Source organism: Phocoena phocoena, chromosome 18 (assembly GCF_963924675.1).
Source record: "Phocoena phocoena chromosome 18, mPhoPho1.1, whole genome shotgun sequence".
Classification (NCBI taxonomy): domain Eukaryota; kingdom Metazoa; phylum Chordata; class Mammalia; order Artiodactyla; family Phocoenidae; genus Phocoena; species Phocoena phocoena.
In genome coordinates this window covers 8,567,760-8,584,926 of record NC_089236.1, presented here as the reverse complement: position 1 = coordinate 8,584,926, position 17,167 = coordinate 8,567,760, and the positions used below count along the sequence as shown (strand labels likewise).

The 17,167-nt window shown below is 40.5% G+C and overlaps 1 protein-coding gene across 2 annotated transcripts in view; it reads right to left on the bottom strand.

Annotated features, from left to right (window-relative positions):
* Window positions 1–17,167, bottom strand: part of FRY (FRY microtubule binding protein) — a 251,865-nt gene that overhangs the window by 128,575 nt on the left and 106,123 nt on the right. For both annotated transcript variants that reach the window (XM_065896299.1, XM_065896300.1), the window contains exons 12-16: window positions 12,748–12,851; window positions 12,160–12,268; window positions 10,206–10,292; window positions 5,840–6,011; window positions 4,485–4,617 (exon numbers count right to left, since the gene is read on the bottom strand). In XM_065896299.1, the coding sequence (XP_065752371.1) occupies window positions 4,485–4,617; window positions 5,840–6,011; window positions 10,206–10,292; window positions 12,160–12,268; window positions 12,748–12,851 (605 nt within the window). The remainder of the gene's footprint in view (window positions 1–4,484; window positions 4,618–5,839; window positions 6,012–10,205; window positions 10,293–12,159; window positions 12,269–12,747; window positions 12,852–17,167) is intronic.

Sequence of the window (17,167 nt, the reverse complement as noted above, 5' to 3'; positions counted from 1 at the left end):
GAAGTTTTCAACTCTAATTTCTTCAAATATTTTCTCAGTCCCTTTCTTTTCATCTTCTTCTTCTGGGACCCCTATAACTCGAATGTTGGTGCATTTAATTTTTTCCCAGAGGTCTCAAAGACTGTTCTCGATTCTTTTCATTCTTTTGTCTTTATTCTGCTCTGCAGTAGTTATTTCCACTATTTTATCTTCCAGGTCACTTATTTGTTCTTCTGCCTCAGTTATTCTGCTATTGATTCATTCTAGAGAATTTTAAATTTCATTTATTGTGTTGTTCATCATTGTTTGTTTGCTCTTTAGGTCTTCTAGGTCCTTGTTAAACGTTTCTTTTGTTTTCTCCATTCTATTTCCAAGATTTTGGATCACTACTATCATTACTCTGAATTCTTTTCCAGGTAGACTGCTGACTTCCTCTTCATTTGTTTGGTCTGGTGGGTTTTTACCTTGCTCCTTCATCTGCTATGTGTTTCTCTGTCTTCTCATTTTGCTTCACTTACTGTGTTTGGGGTCTCCTTTTCGCAGGCTGCAGGTTTGTAGTTCCCGACGTTTTTGATGTCTGCCCCCAGTGGGTAATGCTGGTTCAGTGGGTTGTGTAGGCTTCCTGGTGGAGGGGACTGGTGCCTCTGTTCTGGTGGATGAGGCTGGATCTTGTCTTTCTTGTGGGCAGGACCGTATCCAGTGGTGTGTTTTGGGGTGTCTGTGACCTTATTATGATTTTAGGCAGCCTCTCTGCTAATGGGTGGGGTTGGTTCCTGTCTTGCTAGTTGTTTGGCATAGGGTGTCCAGCACTGTAGCTTGCTGGTCGTTGAGTGGAGCTAGGTCTTATCATTGAGATAGAAATCTCTGGGAGAGCATTTGCTCTTTGATGTTACGTGGAGCCAGGAGGTCTCTGGTGGACCAATGTCCTGAACTCGCCTCTCCCACCTCTGAGGCACAGGCCTGATACCCTGCTGGAGCACTGAGACCCTGTCAGCCACACGGCTCAGAAGAAAAGGGAGAAAAGAAAAAAAGAAAGAAAAAAATAAAATAAATTAAAATAAAAAATAATTGTTAAACATGAAAACGTTAAAAAGTCATAAAAAAAGAAAGAAAGAATAGAGCAACCAAACCAAAAAACAAATCCACCAATGATAACAAGCACTAAAAACTGTACTAAAAAAAACCAACCAGACAGACAGAACCCTAGGACAAATGGTAAAAGGAAAGCTATACAGACAAAATCACACAAAGAAGCATATACATACACACTCACAGAAAGAGAACAAGGAAAAAAATATACATATCTATATATTAAAAAAAAAGGAAGAGTGCAACCAAATCAATAAACAAATCTACCAATGATAATAAACTAAATATTAAAGTAAGATAAACATAAAACCAGAAACAAATTAGATGCAGAAAGCAAACCCCAAGTCTACAGTTGCTCCAAAAGTCCACCACCTCAATTTTGGGATAATTCGTTGTCTAGTCAGGTATTCCAGAGATGCAGGGTACATCAAGTTGATTGTGGAGATTTAATCCACTGCTCCTGAGGCTGCTGGGAGAGATTTCCCTTTCACTTCTTTTTTCGCACAGCTCCTGGGGTTCAGCTTTGGATTTGGCCCCCTCTCTGCGCGTAGGTCACCTGAGGGCATCTGTTTCCTGCCCAGACTGGACGGGGTTAAAGAAGCAGCTGATTCAGGGGCTCTGGCTCACTCAGGCTTGGGGGAGGGAGGGGTACGGAATGCGGGGTGAGCCCGCAGCGACAAGGCCGGTGTGATGTTGCACCAGCTTGAGGCACCATGTGTTCTCCTAGGTAAGTTGTCCCTGGATCACGGGATCCTGGCAGTGGCGGGCTGCATAGGCTCCCGGGAGGGGAGGTGTGGATAGTGACCTGTGCTTGCACATACTGATTCTTGGTGGCTGCAGCAGCAGCCTTAGCATCTCATGCCTGTCTCGGGGGTCTGCGCTGATAGCTGCAGCTTGCGCCCATCTCTGGAGCTCATTTAGGTGGTGCTCTGAATCCCCTCTCCTCATGCACCCCGAAACAATGGTCTCTTGCCTCTTAGGCAGGTCCGGACTTTTTCCCGGACTCCCTCCCGATTAGCTGTGTTTCACTAGCCCCCTTCAGGCTGTGTTCACGCCGCCAACCCCAGTCCTCTCCCTGGGGTCTGATCTCTGAAGGCTGAACCTCAGCTCCCAGCCCCCGCCCGCCCCATCGAGTGAGCAGACAAGCCTCTCGGGTTGGTGAGTGCCGGTCGGCACCGATCCTCTGTGCGGGAATGTCTCCACTTTGCCCCCCGCACCCCTGTGGCTGCGCTCTCCTCCGTGGCTCCGAAGCTTCCCCCCTCTGCCACCTGCAGCCTCTGCCCGTGAAGGGGCTTCCTAGTGTGTGGAAACCTTTCTTCCTTCGCAGCTCTCTCCCACAGTGCAGGTCCTGTCCCTATTCTTTTGTCTCTGTTTTTTCCTTTTTCTTTTGCTCTACCCAGTACGTGGGGAGTTTCTTGCCTTTTGGGAGGTCTGAGGTCTTCTGCCAGCATTCAGTAGGTGTTCTGTAGGAGTTGTTCACCATGTAGATGTATTTCTGATGTATTTGTGGGGAGGAAGGTGATCCCCACGTCTTATTCCTCTGCCATCTTGAAGATCTCCCTATCTCTTTGTTTTTAAGAAATGTAGCCATGAGCCATTTTCCACTCAGGGATCTGCTTCAAAGTCTAGCATGAAAACTATTTCTAGCCCTATTTGGGGGGGCGGGGCATCTTAAGACAGTTGAATAAAAGAAAGTAAAGAATCACCTTAGAAAAAGTTTAAGGTATTGTGAAAATACAAATGAAATGTTAACATTTACATTTAAACCTGTACCTTTTATGGTTTTGAATGTCTTGTTTTGGTCCTGACCCTGTCTTATGATCTCTAGATTATAAACATAGTTTTCCTTTGAAGGCCTTTCATTTCCTTACTATTTTAGAGGAAACAACAATATGGCAGCAGTATTTTTTTTTTTTTTTTTTGCAGTACGCGGGCCTCTCACTGCTGTGGCCTCTCCCATTGCGGAGCATAGGCTCCGGACGCGCAGACTCAGTGGCCATGGCTCACGGGCCCAGCCGCTCCGCAGCACGTGGGATCTTCCTGGACCGGGACACGAACCCGCGTCCCCTGCATCGGCAGGCGGACTCTCAACCACTGCGCCACCAGGGAAGCCCTATGGCAGCAGTTTTCAAAGCATTTCTTACATTTTCTACAGTGTAAACTGAAAACTGCTTTAATATGTTCAGAGAGTATGCAGTAAGGAGGTTAAAGGTTATGGACAACCTGGTAATTTGTTAGGTAAGGACCAGATCTGTAGACAAGATAGTTAATGTCATTAACTTTGGTCAATTTCAATTCTGCTATCATTTTGGTTGAAAAATCTAAAGCTACATGCTCTCCATATCATTTAAATGAAGTGACTGGCAAGCTGCAGGATAATATACATTGTATAACTCCATTTTTGTAAAAAAAAGAAAATGTATATATGTATTTGGGCTGACATTGGGAAAGGTCTGAAAGAAATCACCCTGAACCAAGGAATGGATGCAGATTTCAAGTGGAGCTCTGTGGAGGAGGCTTTCATTTTAACTTGCCATACTGCTAAATATGTACTTAAAATAATTCTGTATTTTTAACTTTTCATCATGTTTTGTCTCACTGTAGTTTGTTTTTGACATACTACTATTGTAGTAAAAATATACACCCATGATATGAACTTCCCTATATAGGTAACAACGTTCCAACTAACTGTGATATTTGGAATTGGACACACTGAGTGACAAAGAAAATTTTCCTAATTGTATGTTTAGAAATGTATGCCACAGGTGCCAAGTATCATTTAATTCATAGTTCAACAACGAAGTCCAAACTGTCTTAAAACAGTCATAAGCTAACCTGCGTTCCTGCCATAATTGATCACAAGCAGCAAAATCAAATTGTGTGAGTTTCTAATGAGGAGCTCTAATTACAAATCTAGATCTTGGATTTTGGCTAAGAACATCTGATTTCTACATTCTAAGCTACAAATGCATTCTGAAAATCCAGTATTTCTATGACACAGTTACATAGAGAATATTAAGCAGCTTTAACTCTCACTGTTCAGGAACGCTCACTAGAAACAAGTAAACTTGAGATTCATAAAGATGGAACGTCTCTAAACTGGTGATGACGCTGTATCACGTGGGCCTGAGAGCAAAACATTACTTCTGAAAATGTGGACCAGTAAAAGTGTCTTGGGCCCATTTTCTAACTTACTGGCCTAATGATACTTGAAATATTATCAAAACAGATCAATCTCAGGTTTGACTTTATTTTTACAGTTAGTCAAATATTATCAAACGATGTTTTTACTATCCCTAACACTTCTTAGAACTCGGACTCTAATAACATGAGAACAAAATAAAGGGGAAGAACCTCTGCTGGTGTCTTTTGGTTCATTAATCCTTCATTGAAAACTTAGTCCTCGCTGTACTCACGTGATCATGTCTTCGGGTTCTTTGTTTAACATCTGGACGTTAGTTAGCATCATACACCTTCCTACTTCTTTATCAAGGTGCCTTAAAATGTTGTCCACAGCTTTTCGTACTTGAGAGTAGTATAATGACATGCCTAAAAAATACGCATGACAGTTACATCTGTGACTAAATCTATCAAAGCGTGAAATCCCGTTTTGTTCATCCTCTGTGATATATTTTTACTGAAGATCTTCTGTGGGTCAGTGAATTCTCTGAGCAGAGTCCAATTTAATCTCTTACCTGCAGGACCCTTAGCATAGTACCCACATGTAGTGGGTGTTCCCGAAAGAATCATTTAAGTTTAACACAGAGGAATTCTAATACTTCAAAGGGAAATATTTTCCAGAAGAGTAAAAATAAACAAGGAAACAGAAAGTTCCACACTAGAATTTTTAGTTTTCTGGTTAGTATAAAAAAATTCAGCATAATGAGTGGTTATGTGAATAAAAGATAATTCTCATCCGGGGTTAGAATTTTAATAACTTTATATTATTCTCTGAAATATATGTGTGGGTTTTTTTAGTAAAGGCAACAAATGATTTCACATCATAAATTTTTAAATGAAGAAAAATTTACCTCAGGTATATTATTTTTACCACTCTCATTAATACAGTGGAAGAAAATGTATACAGAATATGTATTTCGTATTGATATTTTTGAACTCATTTAAGCATTGCATAACTAAAGATAAATATTTTAAAGGAAAAAGTTTCCTCATATGTTTCCTCTAGGTCTTTGGAATCCAGAAACTAACTTAACAAGTTTGCAGTAGGTTTCTAAATTCAGGAACTTGGTAAAAGAGAAACAAATGCAAAAGATCATCTCTTTGGGTTAAGATAGTTAAATTAAAAAGAAAATAATCTCATGTAGGCTAAACCCACAATATACCCTGGCATGTATGGGACTTGGCATGTTTAAAACACAGATTAAACTAATTTTACTGAAAAAAAATAGAAGAAAAGGAACTATAAAAATGAATGAATATATTTATATGTTTGCTTTATAAACAGGATTATCTACCAAAGCACACAGATGTCTTAGAAATTTACTGTAAACTGCAAATTATCAATCTCAGAAGTTTGAAAAGACCACAGATAAAAATCTAACATTTAAACGGCAAAATGTTTACCAGGAAGTTCCAAAGAGTTTAAAGGGCAGTAAAACAAACCACAGCATGAATCAGAACAGTTAATGTTGACATGTCTCATCAGCTACTTTTATGAAGATTTTAAAACTATATCTCACTAAGGGTAAGTGTCTATTGGTCATTTTAAAGGCTTAATAAGGCCCAGTGCAAACGTATCTTTGAAACCCACCTATCATTTTGGCTTCCTCTTCAGTTAGTGTTTTACTCAGATATGTCTTCTTCACCCTCAGTGTGTTTCCTGAAGGGAGAACGGCTCCGGTAACTGGCATCGGAGGTTCCCCATCTTTCTGCTGCAAGCTATCAGCTATGACCAAGAATGCCCGTAAACCAATGTTCATCCTCTGTAAGAGACAATATGTTCATGGTAAAGAGAAAGACCCAATCATTGTTGTGAAATTAAGCCATCAGTCTTTCAAAAGAAGTTAAGCATGGTTTGCCTTCTAGATTAGTGTGGGAAAATCACTTAAAAGCGTTTAGGCCAAACCTAGGAAAATGAAATTAAGTTTCTGACACTCTTTGTTGCTGCATCACAAGAAAACAACTGGGAAGATTTTCACCAAACGTGGAGGGTAGGTTTGAGATGGTCAGATTCATTCTGTTTGGGGGATCCTGGGTGCACCTCCAAGGGATAGGCAGTCCCCCTTTGGAGCAGCTGCAACTAAGGTAAACTGAGGTCAACAAAAATCTCTTTGTCTCCTGGGAGGAGACATGTGTTAACTCACAAAGACTGAATGAAAACAAACGGGAGTTCCAAATGTGAATCGTAAAAATGTAAGTCGTCTGCTCTGAATTGCAGGCTGTTGACTTTTGATTCACAAAGGCTGGCAAGTTTGAGAATAAATTTAAAGAATTCGAAGCCACAGAACCTGTTACTTATAAAAACACATAAACTCATAAGAAGAAATGTCATTCTGGGCCAGATCATTCTCTTCCCCAGGCTCAGATAAGGCATAATATTGGCTCTGAAAGATGACTCAGTAAGAGAGTTGCTCCCAGCAGCAATAATCTTAAAAGGTCAGAAGGTACTAAAACATCCGTAGTTCCGTAAACAGCCATGTGTAAACACTTACACTCATATTTTCAAACGACATCAAGTAATAAGTTCCCTAAGTAGACCGCTACCTAATGCAGAAAATAATTACCGTTACTAAAAATGATAATCTAATTACAATTTATTGAGTTCTTAAAATATATCCAGAACTGCTCATTAACTCTCATCTTTAAGATAGCCATGCAAGGAAGGTATGATTATTCCCATTTTTCAGGTGAGGAAACAGAGGGCCACATAACTAGTAGGTGGGGAGCTATACATTCAAGTTGGGTTTGCCCGAATCACCTATTCTGTAGTACATGGTTATATCTTAGAACATGAAGTAATAGCGACTTCTAAACTATTTATTCAAGCTTCAAGGAGTAGGGGTATTTCAACCAGGGTGTGGTAAACATTTCTCTGGCCCATTCATACCCAACCCAATGTGTATTTTATGATTTTATGGTTTTCAGTAATATTCTTTCTCCATTTTCTAAAATGAAAGAGTATTCATTTTAAAAAAGTTTAAATGTATATTAAAGTCCATTAGTTTCCTCACTTATTTTAGTAGTTCTTTCATGAAATGTTTTCTAGATTTGTGGATATTTTTCAAGACCCAGCATTGTTTTGGGTGAGGAAATACAGTGTTTAATTCAGGAGATGCAGTATCAATAGGATGACTGTGAATTGACTTAAATGATCAAGCTTCAATTATTTGCAAATGGATTATCCAATTTATGAGCCATCCTTGCCAGTTCTCTTAGTTTTCCTTTTCTCTGAATAATTCTAAGGGCAGAAGTAAGTTGGGATAGTTTGGGAAATATATTTTTAACTTAATTTCAAAAACAATTTCTTCTTATGTTTTATATAGCTCTGCATCATACCTCTCCTTCTATTATCTGTCTGGTCTTGAGAAATTACTTAACTTTTCCAAGTCCAAGTCTCAGCTTCCTTTCTGTAGAATGAGAATAATAATACCTATTGATCATATAGGGCTATGGTGAGGATTAATACCTGAAAAGTTCCCGCTGGTAAATATATATTGTAGGCTAGAATCTCCACTGTTTTCTACTGAAGTCAAGTTTATTGAGATATAATTCTCATATAGTAAAATATACTCCTTTTAGTTGTACAGTCCTTTGAATTTTGAGAAACATATATAGTCCGGTAACTATCATCACAGACAAGATATAAAATATTTCCATCATCCCCAAAAGTTCCTTTGTGCCTCTTTACAGTCAGTCAGTCCTCTCCTCCAACCTCAGCACCTGACAATCAGTGTCTAATTTCTGCCTATAATTTTGCATTTTCCAGAACGTGATATAAATGGAAGCAAACAGACACAACCTCTTGTGTCTTGCTTCTCTCACTTAGCTTAATGCTTTTGAGGTGTTGCTGCAGTATCAGTAGTTTGTTCCTTTTTATGGCTGAATAGTATTCCATTGTGTTGATGATTCACAAGTTGTTTCAACATTCACCAGCTGTTTGAACATGAGTTGCTTTCCTGTTTTTAGTGATCATGAATAAAGGTGCTATAAATGTTGATACAAATCTTTGTGGACAAATGTTCTAATTTCTCTTGGATAAACACCTTGGGGTAGAACTGCTGGATCATATGCCAAGTGTATGTTTAACCTTATAAGAAATGGTTGTACCATTCTGCATTCTCACTAAAACATCAATAGTATAAAGTTCCAGTTGCTCTGTATCCTTCTCAGCACATCTCACTGTGGTTTTAACTTGCATTTCCCTAATGACTAAGGATGCTGAACATCTTTTCATAGGTTTATCGGTCATTTGTATCTCTTCTTTGGTAAAGAGGCTCTTCATTTTGTCCATTTAAAATATTGGGTTATTGAGTTGGGAGTTCTTTATATATTCTGGATAGAAGCGTTTGTCAATACGTGTTTTACAAATATTTTCTCCCAGTCTGTGGCTCTACACTTTATGAACTTTTAAAGTGCACACTTTTGTATTTTATCAACTTTTTCTTTTGTAATTTATGCTTTTTGTATCTTATCTAAGAAATTTTTGCCTACCCAAAGGTTGCAAAGATTTTTATCTTCTGTTTTCTCCTGGAAGAGTTACGATGTCGGATTTCACATTTAGGCTTATGATTCATTTTGAGTTAATTTCTCCTGACAGGGCAAGTTATGGGTTGAAGTTGATTATTTTGCAAGTGGATTTCCAACAGTTTAGTACCATTTATTAGAAAAACTATCCTGGGAATTCCCTAGTGGTGCAGTGGTTAGGACTCTGCGCTTTCACTGCCAGGGGCCAGGGTTCAATCCCAGGTTGGGGAACTAAGATCCCGTACGTCACACGGCACAGCCAAAAAAAAAAAAAAAAAAAAAAGACTAGCCTTCTCCATTGAAAAGCATGAAACCACTGTTCCCAAGCAAGAGAAGGCTCTTTAGTACTTGGGCCATGGGCCTCCTTCCAGCCACAATGCCCTGAATTTGCACTGGCTTTGTCCCCCTCCCATTGGCCCACTGACCCTGGCTGCAGCCATTCCAGAAGCCTGTGATGTCATTAAACACCAGACAGAAACTCCCATTTGGGGGCTTGTTGGGCTGTGCCTACATACCTGGCAACCTTAGCGCCAAGAAGAGAATTCAGGGTGTGGTGGGAAGAAGCGTGAGTGTGCAAGGAGACCTGGGTTCCCCTTGCTGCTAACCAGCTGCCTGTTCTGAGCCTCTGGGCTCTGGGTCTCCTTCCTCACTGACAGAATGAAGGAGCCAGACAATATCATAGTGATGACAGGAACAACGTTTAAACATTTTTTTCTGGTGTGCAATTTCTTTCTTTTTTTGCTTATGAATTTGTAATATCACGATGATTCTGTGAGGTGATCTAGAAAAGTAGTCTGTCCCTAATACTAGCAAAAAAAGCTGAAGTTCAGAGAGGTCAATGTCTTACAGCTAGTGGTTAGGACTCTGCACTTTGTTGGTGGGAATTCCCACCAACAGTCTTTTCCGAAGTTTAAAATTGAACGTGCTTTTCATTTGCCTAAGCCGCCCCCGCCATGAGGTACATCATACCCATTATACACTCATTCCCATGACCTGCCTGGCCCTTGAACTGTGATGCTGTCACAGAATCAGAGATGTATACATTACTTATTTAATTTCACTAGATTTTAGTGTTTTATCATTGCATCTATTTATTCTTCTCTGTTTCATCACTTTCAGTACTCTTCAACTTGCTTATCTGCATCAAAATAGTTACAAGTACTGGCTTTTCTATAACAAACAACCAGACATACAGAGACAGATTACCTTTCGGGGCAAGGTTTACTCCTTCTACAAGAACAGAATGTGGTAAGACGTCAACTTTTCATCATTCTAAGTCTATCCACCCAAAAATCTTCTCTACTATTTTAGTCAAATAACATGGACAGAAACAAACAGAAGACTTTTTTGGAGAAGACGGCCTTCACCCCATCCCCCAAGGTTGCAAAGCAAAGGTAGGTTTCTGTCGATAAACGCAAAAGGGTCATTCTTACCTCTGGATTGAGACTGAAAGCTTTTGCTGGTTTTCCCACACAAAGAAAATCAAAAATGATTTCTTTCATTGCAAAATCTAAACGTTCCTACAGTGAAAAAGGGAAATCAAAACAAAGCATTATTTTAATTCAACATGAAAATGTCTGTTTTTGTCATATGCACCGAACAGGTGGCTTCTGAAAGAAGAGGGGTATCGCTTAGTTTGATGCATCACAGAGAATCCGTGAAGGAAAACCACGTCCGTCCGAACCTTCGGTGAAGCTGCTTCTGTTTCCATGTGGCATGTAGAGATGCTTTATATGATATAGGTAATTAGGCCCTAAAGCACAGAATGACTAACAACTAAAAACCAAAAAATGAAAACCAAAACACTCTGAGTATCTGAGCTTCTACACAGTGCAAACTCTTTCTGCTTGTCCTGCCAAAGCTGACACCTTCTTGAAACTCAGTTCAAAACATATTTTTAAAAATACCACTGCAAAATGACCATTTTCTTCTCTTCTCTAACATTTCCTACCCCTTGGCTCACATTACAACAGACAATCCTGCAAGTGAAATGAATAATCAACAACAATCCGAGAACTATTAAGGTCACTTAAATGAGGACGTTTACGCCAGATTCTAATAATTTGAGACAGTGACTGCTAAGATATGTCACGTTGATTTTATACAATATATTCCAGAATCATCAAAGCACGTTCTCAGCCACATGATAACTACATGTAGAAAAGTTCTGTTAGTTCATCCACCTGCAGAGCAAGTACTGTCCCTTCCCTACGTACAAATACTACAGAGACACTTCCTTGCACTAAAAACACAGAGAGATATTATATATTAAATGGTCTGTGAAGTAGCCATTGAACCTTATGTCTTTATAGCAATATCAGTTACACTTCAACAGTACTTTCATGCCTATTATTTCCCTTTATCCACACAACGTTCTGAGGGATACTGGGTAAGCACTTTCATCCACATTTTATAGATAAAGACACTGAGAATAAAGATGTTCTATGACTTCTTCAGGGTATGGAGCTGGCTCACGGCAGAGGCTGGACTGGAATAACCAGCTTTTCATGCTTCTCTATAAATCACAAGAAAGCCAAAGTTAGGATAAAAACCATTTACACACAAAGTGTTTTAAAAACTAGGGCTTCCCTGGTGGCGCAGTGGTTGAGAGTCCGCCTGCCGATTGATGCCGCGGACACGGGTTCGTGCCCCGGTCCGGGAGGATCCCACATGCCGCAGAGCGGCTGGGCCCGTGAGCCGTGGCCGCTGAGCCTGCGCGTCCGGAGCCTGTGCTCCGCAACGGGAGAGGCCACAGCAGTGAGAGGCCCGTGTACCGTAAAGAAAAACAACAACAACAACTTTTAAAAGTCTTGGGTCTAAATAGTAAACACTAAATGTTTAATATCATTGGACCCAGTTCTTAAGTAAAATAGTATGTGTGAAGTGCTTAGAACAGTTCTTGGCAAAGAATGAGTGCCTGATAAAAGCTAATATTCCTGTTACGTTCTTCTTTTTCACAGGGTGAAAGAGCATCAGGATTTATTTACTCCTCCAAGTTCACTAAATTATCGTCTTCTTATTTCCTCCAAACATACTCAATTTCCTCCTGACTTGAAGAATCTAGAGCAGAGAAGCAGGAACAAACAGGGCCTAGGAGTCAAGAGACCCTCTTACGAATAGGCTCTATGACCTCAGATCAGTCACTTAAACCCTGCCTCTCAGTTCTTTCATTGGTCAAGTGCTGAAGACACTTGGCACACCATGTCACAATTTGTTTTGAAGCAAAAGCAAAAAAAAAGCTATGTGTGAAAACACTTGCAAAACCATCCTGAAAAGTCTTCACACGTGAGATTATTTTAGACTCTACATCTGTTAGTACTTCATAAGAAGGAGGTGGCTACTTAGAGGCAATTAGAAGACTCTCACTGCCAGAAGCATCTCCATTACCTGGGCAATGAACTGGATGATTTTCACAAAGATGTTCAGAGGCATGTCCCTCGGCACCACACCACGGGACCCTTTGGGGAAAAGTGTTGTGATGATGGTTATAAGACGGCTGAAAGATAAGGGAGAAAAAGAGAAAACAAGCAAGATTGGCTGAGCTCCTGTACATTAAGGGAAAATGGCAGGTGCTTCATCTTATCTAAGTATCAGAGAGAACTCAGAGAAAGAAAACAAACCACTTCATCTCTTTTCCATTAGCATAATTACTCTCTGAAAAGGTTTTCTGGAAAACTAAGGGCAGCTGGAAAATTATAGCCACTTCCTTTGTTAAAGTGGTGAATGTAGTCCTGACACAGAACTTGGCAATCCTGGTAGAGGCTGGAGTTTCTGTAATGGCTGTTGAGCCAACGTGTAAGGAAAGCCTGAAAAGGTCCAGAGGACTTAGAGCTTTTACAGACTGTCAGCTTTGAACAGCTTCTAGTTTGGTTAGCATAGTTGGCAATGACACAAAACACCCTTTTCACTGGCTGAGTGATGTGGTTACAGTTAACTCAGTGATGGGGTTACCATTAACCCAAGCCAGCTCCTTACCTCTGAGTGGCTGTGTTGCTTTCACATTTAATTCGAATCATGTAAACCCAAAGTAATCTGTACAGAGATTCCAGTGCAACTCGAGCCATCTTGGGGTCTTTATTCTACAACAGAAACCAAGATAAAAGATTGCAGATTAAATGGTACTGTACAGAGGTTATTCTTTTCTGAATGCCTGGTAATGGAGGACCACAGGTGGGTGGTAGGGTGCCTATGAGGTACACTGCACCACCTGGGACTTATGGGGTATTTGCCTCCTGGTGCCCATTGGGTAAATAATCTCTGAGAATGGATCCAAATAGCCAAGAGGGCAGGACTGAGCAGTTCGGGGGGAAGTCATGTCTTTCTCTCCTTTCTAAGGTGAATACTGGCGATTGCTTTCTTCCTCCAGGTCCTAGGGAACCACATCCCCTGGCGCCAAGAGGAGAATCAATCCGTCCTACTGTTGATTATGCCCTTGTAAACACCACCCACCTTCACCTCCCATCTCTTTGCCCTCCAACATCTATTGAGACTAATAATATATAATAAGCACTGGGATATAGAGATAAAAGTTTATCCTTTTTCCCTAAGATGCTCACAGACGATGGGGAAGGGGTGGCAGTTGGGAGACAAATAATAAACAGTCAACTCAAAGACACAGAGAAAAACTGGCGGGGACGGGAGCTAGAGGATGGAAAGAAGGGCAACCTATGGCAAACACAAGGACTGGGGTCAGGAAAGGTTTCCAGGGGCAGACGAAAACTCAGACGAACTTAAATCCATTCACTCATTTGTTCATTAAGCAAACATTCGAGTGGCTACACTGGGCCAGGTACTATGCTTGACACTAGAGAACAAGATGATGGGGAGTGAAGAGCACTTTACAGAGAGGCAACAGCACCAAGAAGCTAAGAGAGCAGGTGAAGGAGTCATGTTTCAGAAACTGGGGATGGTTTTTCTGCCAGGACACAGGGCCAGGCGAAGGAGCCGTGGCTGAGGAGGCTTGAGAAGAACCCTACGTGCCATGCTAAATAACGGGACCAGGGTTCTCATGATGGTGACAGGAAGCCACGAAGCGCAAGGAGACCATGTGAGAAGTCTGCAGCGTGGGGCATGAAGCAGGGGCAGGGAGGCAGCCAGAGCACAGCTGCCAGCTTCCAGGGTCTAACAAACAGGCCAGGTGGGGGGAATGGATTTCATCACTGGATGGACATCACCTTCATTCTTCCCCTTCTGACTCTCACTCCATCCTTTCAACTGATTTTATAGGTTTTATGTACAAAGTATGTTTTGAATTTGGCATCTTCTCCATTCCCACTTCCTCTGTTACAGTTCAGGCTTCCAGCACCTTCTCCTGGGATGCTGCAGTAACCTCCTAAACAGTCTCCCTAAATTGATTCCCTCACTGCTGTCCTGTCTTCCACTGATTATAATCCTTTCTATTTAAAAATCAGAGACTGGGTGGTTTTCCTGATGCCTATGGGATCAAGGGAACATTTCTTGCACGGCATACCTGACCAGACAGTATCTGGCTCTAACCTACCAGTGAAGGATGCCACCCGTTCTGTTTTTCTCCCACAAGCTCCCCAAACTCTAGTGAGGCCACGTTCATTCCATGTCTGCATCAGGAGTGGGTTTCCTACCCTCCCCTGTGTCTTTCTTTTCTACCAGGTGAACCCCACTCTTTCACAGCTTACTTGAATGTTCCCAACTCCGTGCAGGCTTTCTCTGTTCCTCCCCAATATCCTGAATCCCATCCATTAAAACGAATTATTCCCTCCTGAGTGTCCCGACCCTCATACAAGTATGTAACATAGCCTTTCAGCTCTTTACTTGTGGTCTTGCATAGACATCAGTTCCCACATGAAGGTGGGTTCTCTGAAAGTGAGGGGCATTATTTACCCAACATCTATTAGAATTCCTGCCACTCCACAGGGGATCAATACATGTTTGCTAAACAGTCTTCAAACGTCACTCAACGTTCCTATAGGTCTTTTGCTTTTACATTACTTCTCTTCCCTACTCATTCATTAATCTCGTCACAACCGTTTCTGCTGTTCTATTCTAAGTGTAGATAATTCGGGTCCTGATTTGTTAAGAATTCTTAACGGTTTAGACATAATCTAGGACAAGTTTACCTTTAAGCTACTTGCTGAATAAAGATGAGTCACATAAATAAATTCTACGGAAAAGACTGTAGGGGGTAGTTTTTTAGATTTAGAAGATTTCTTATGCCTAAATAGTTTTAAAATAACTTCTTGGCATGAAATTATTATGAAATTCTAAATTTCTATATGCATTTTGGTCTCATTCCGGATTTTTTTCTTCTATTAATCTAAATAAGTAAATAAAGAAAATGATAAAACACATCATTTTAATTTTTGAGGCTTTATGATGTGTTTTACTATCTGGTATGGCCTACCTTCCACCATCCACTGCTCTTTTTCTTTTCTTTCTATTTTTAGGGCTTTCCCAGATATTCCTGTATATTTATTCTTCCAAATAAACTTTATAACTACTTTTCTAGCTCCAGGCAACAAAAAAGCCCCAACTTTTTAGAAGCACACATTTATACATAAAAGATTTTTTTTGTCTGTTAGTAAAACAAGTGATACACCTTATAACTTGTTGAATGTCTTGGTTACGTAAAGGAATTTTAATAAACTACTGAAATAGTAAAGTTGCGTTTAAAATATTCCATCATTTAAAAATTTCAGGAATTGTAATTATCTATCCTCTAATCACTCCAGATCAGCAAATGTCTATGATGTTAACACAGTGGTTAAAAGCAGACTCTAGACACACACTGCCTGGGTTTAAACCCATCCTTGCTCTGTAATTTATTAGCTGTGTGGCCAACCTCAGGGAACCTCTGTAATCTCTCTGGGCCTGATTTTCCCTGACTATGAAACGCAGATACTAATCCTCTCTCCCTCCTAGGAGTGTTAAGAGAACTTAAGAGTTAGCACATAGAGGGAAGTTAGCACTGTTCCTGCCCATAGTAACTATTATTACGTACAAGGTGCAGATTCAGTAGCAAACAAAGGACATTAGTCTCTGACTTCAGGGAGCTTCGTTTCTAGTGGGAATGTCTCCTCCTTTGTGAATTTCCCTTTATTGGTGTATCTATTATTTTATATTCATATTTGCATAGTGTGTCATTCAAAATTCTCTCTTGTGCCTTATCTCGCACTGTGAATCATGGCCAGGTAGGGCAAGTAGCATCTAACTTTCATTTAGGAGCTTAACTAAGATCTCTAGTTTAAATGATTCCGATTACTGTCAGCTGTTTAACTTCTTTTACACTTTTTCCCTGTCCTCCTACCCACAATTATCTTTTGGGGGCATGCTGTTATGACTGACGTGCTTTTACTCTTAAGAATATGTTTGAGATCGTCTATTTGTGCTCCCACAGAGACTGAAGAGCAAAGTGGCTGACTTAAGTTTTTATTTTGTTTTAACCGTGGATCCTGTACCGGTAATTGCTTTGTAGCATTTCAAGATGATATCACTGATCACTGCAATTCTCTCCTAAAATGGTTTCCCTTGTTTCTCTTCCATTCTCGGCATTATCGTATGATATTCTTAAACTGCAAACATGATTGTTTACTTCCCTGCATTTAAAGCACTTAAGTGGCTTCTAATCACCTCCTGGACGACGTCCAAATTCCATGATGTGGTGCATGAGGGGCCTTTGGTGACCTGGCTCTCCCATCACCACCCTCCGCCTCCACCCCCACTGTGCTCTGTGCCATAACATCCCTTCTGCAATTCATCGAATGCCTGGAATGCCTCCCCCTACCCTTGTTTTACTTGGAAAATTCCTACTCCCCAGCGAGATTCATTAGGTGTCACTCCTGTGTTACGTTCCCCTGCCCCTCCACTCCTTCCTCCATCCCAGAGAGATTACCAAGTGTTCCTGTTCTCTGACTTCTAGAATGCTGTTCTATGCCTTTACTTGTATTGATATGTTTCCTACCAGACTGTGAGCTCCAGGAATTTTGGACTGTTCATCTCTGTGCCCTCAGTGACTGCCGTACAGCAGGTTATCAGTAAATATCAATTTTTTTTTTAAAAAGCAAACTGTGAGTAGTAGCTGAACAACGTGAAATGTCTTTATATAGAAACTGTAGAAAAGGCAACCCTTAGTACGTAGCTGAAGCTAATGGACACGATATTACTAAACATCTTACACTTTTACAGCATTCTGATATTTCAAAAGTACTTTCATAGACCGTGACATCAATTGGGTGATTCTGTCATTGACAGAAGCCAAATCACTGGCTCAAGTCTTCAAGCCAGTAAAGAACAGGTGGGATAGGAACTGACTTCTGGTCCAGTAAGGACTGTTTTCTCAGAAACTGGAATGTGTATATTACAGGATGCTTACTACACCAGGTGTTGTTATCAAAATTGTACACATATTAACTCTTTTTAA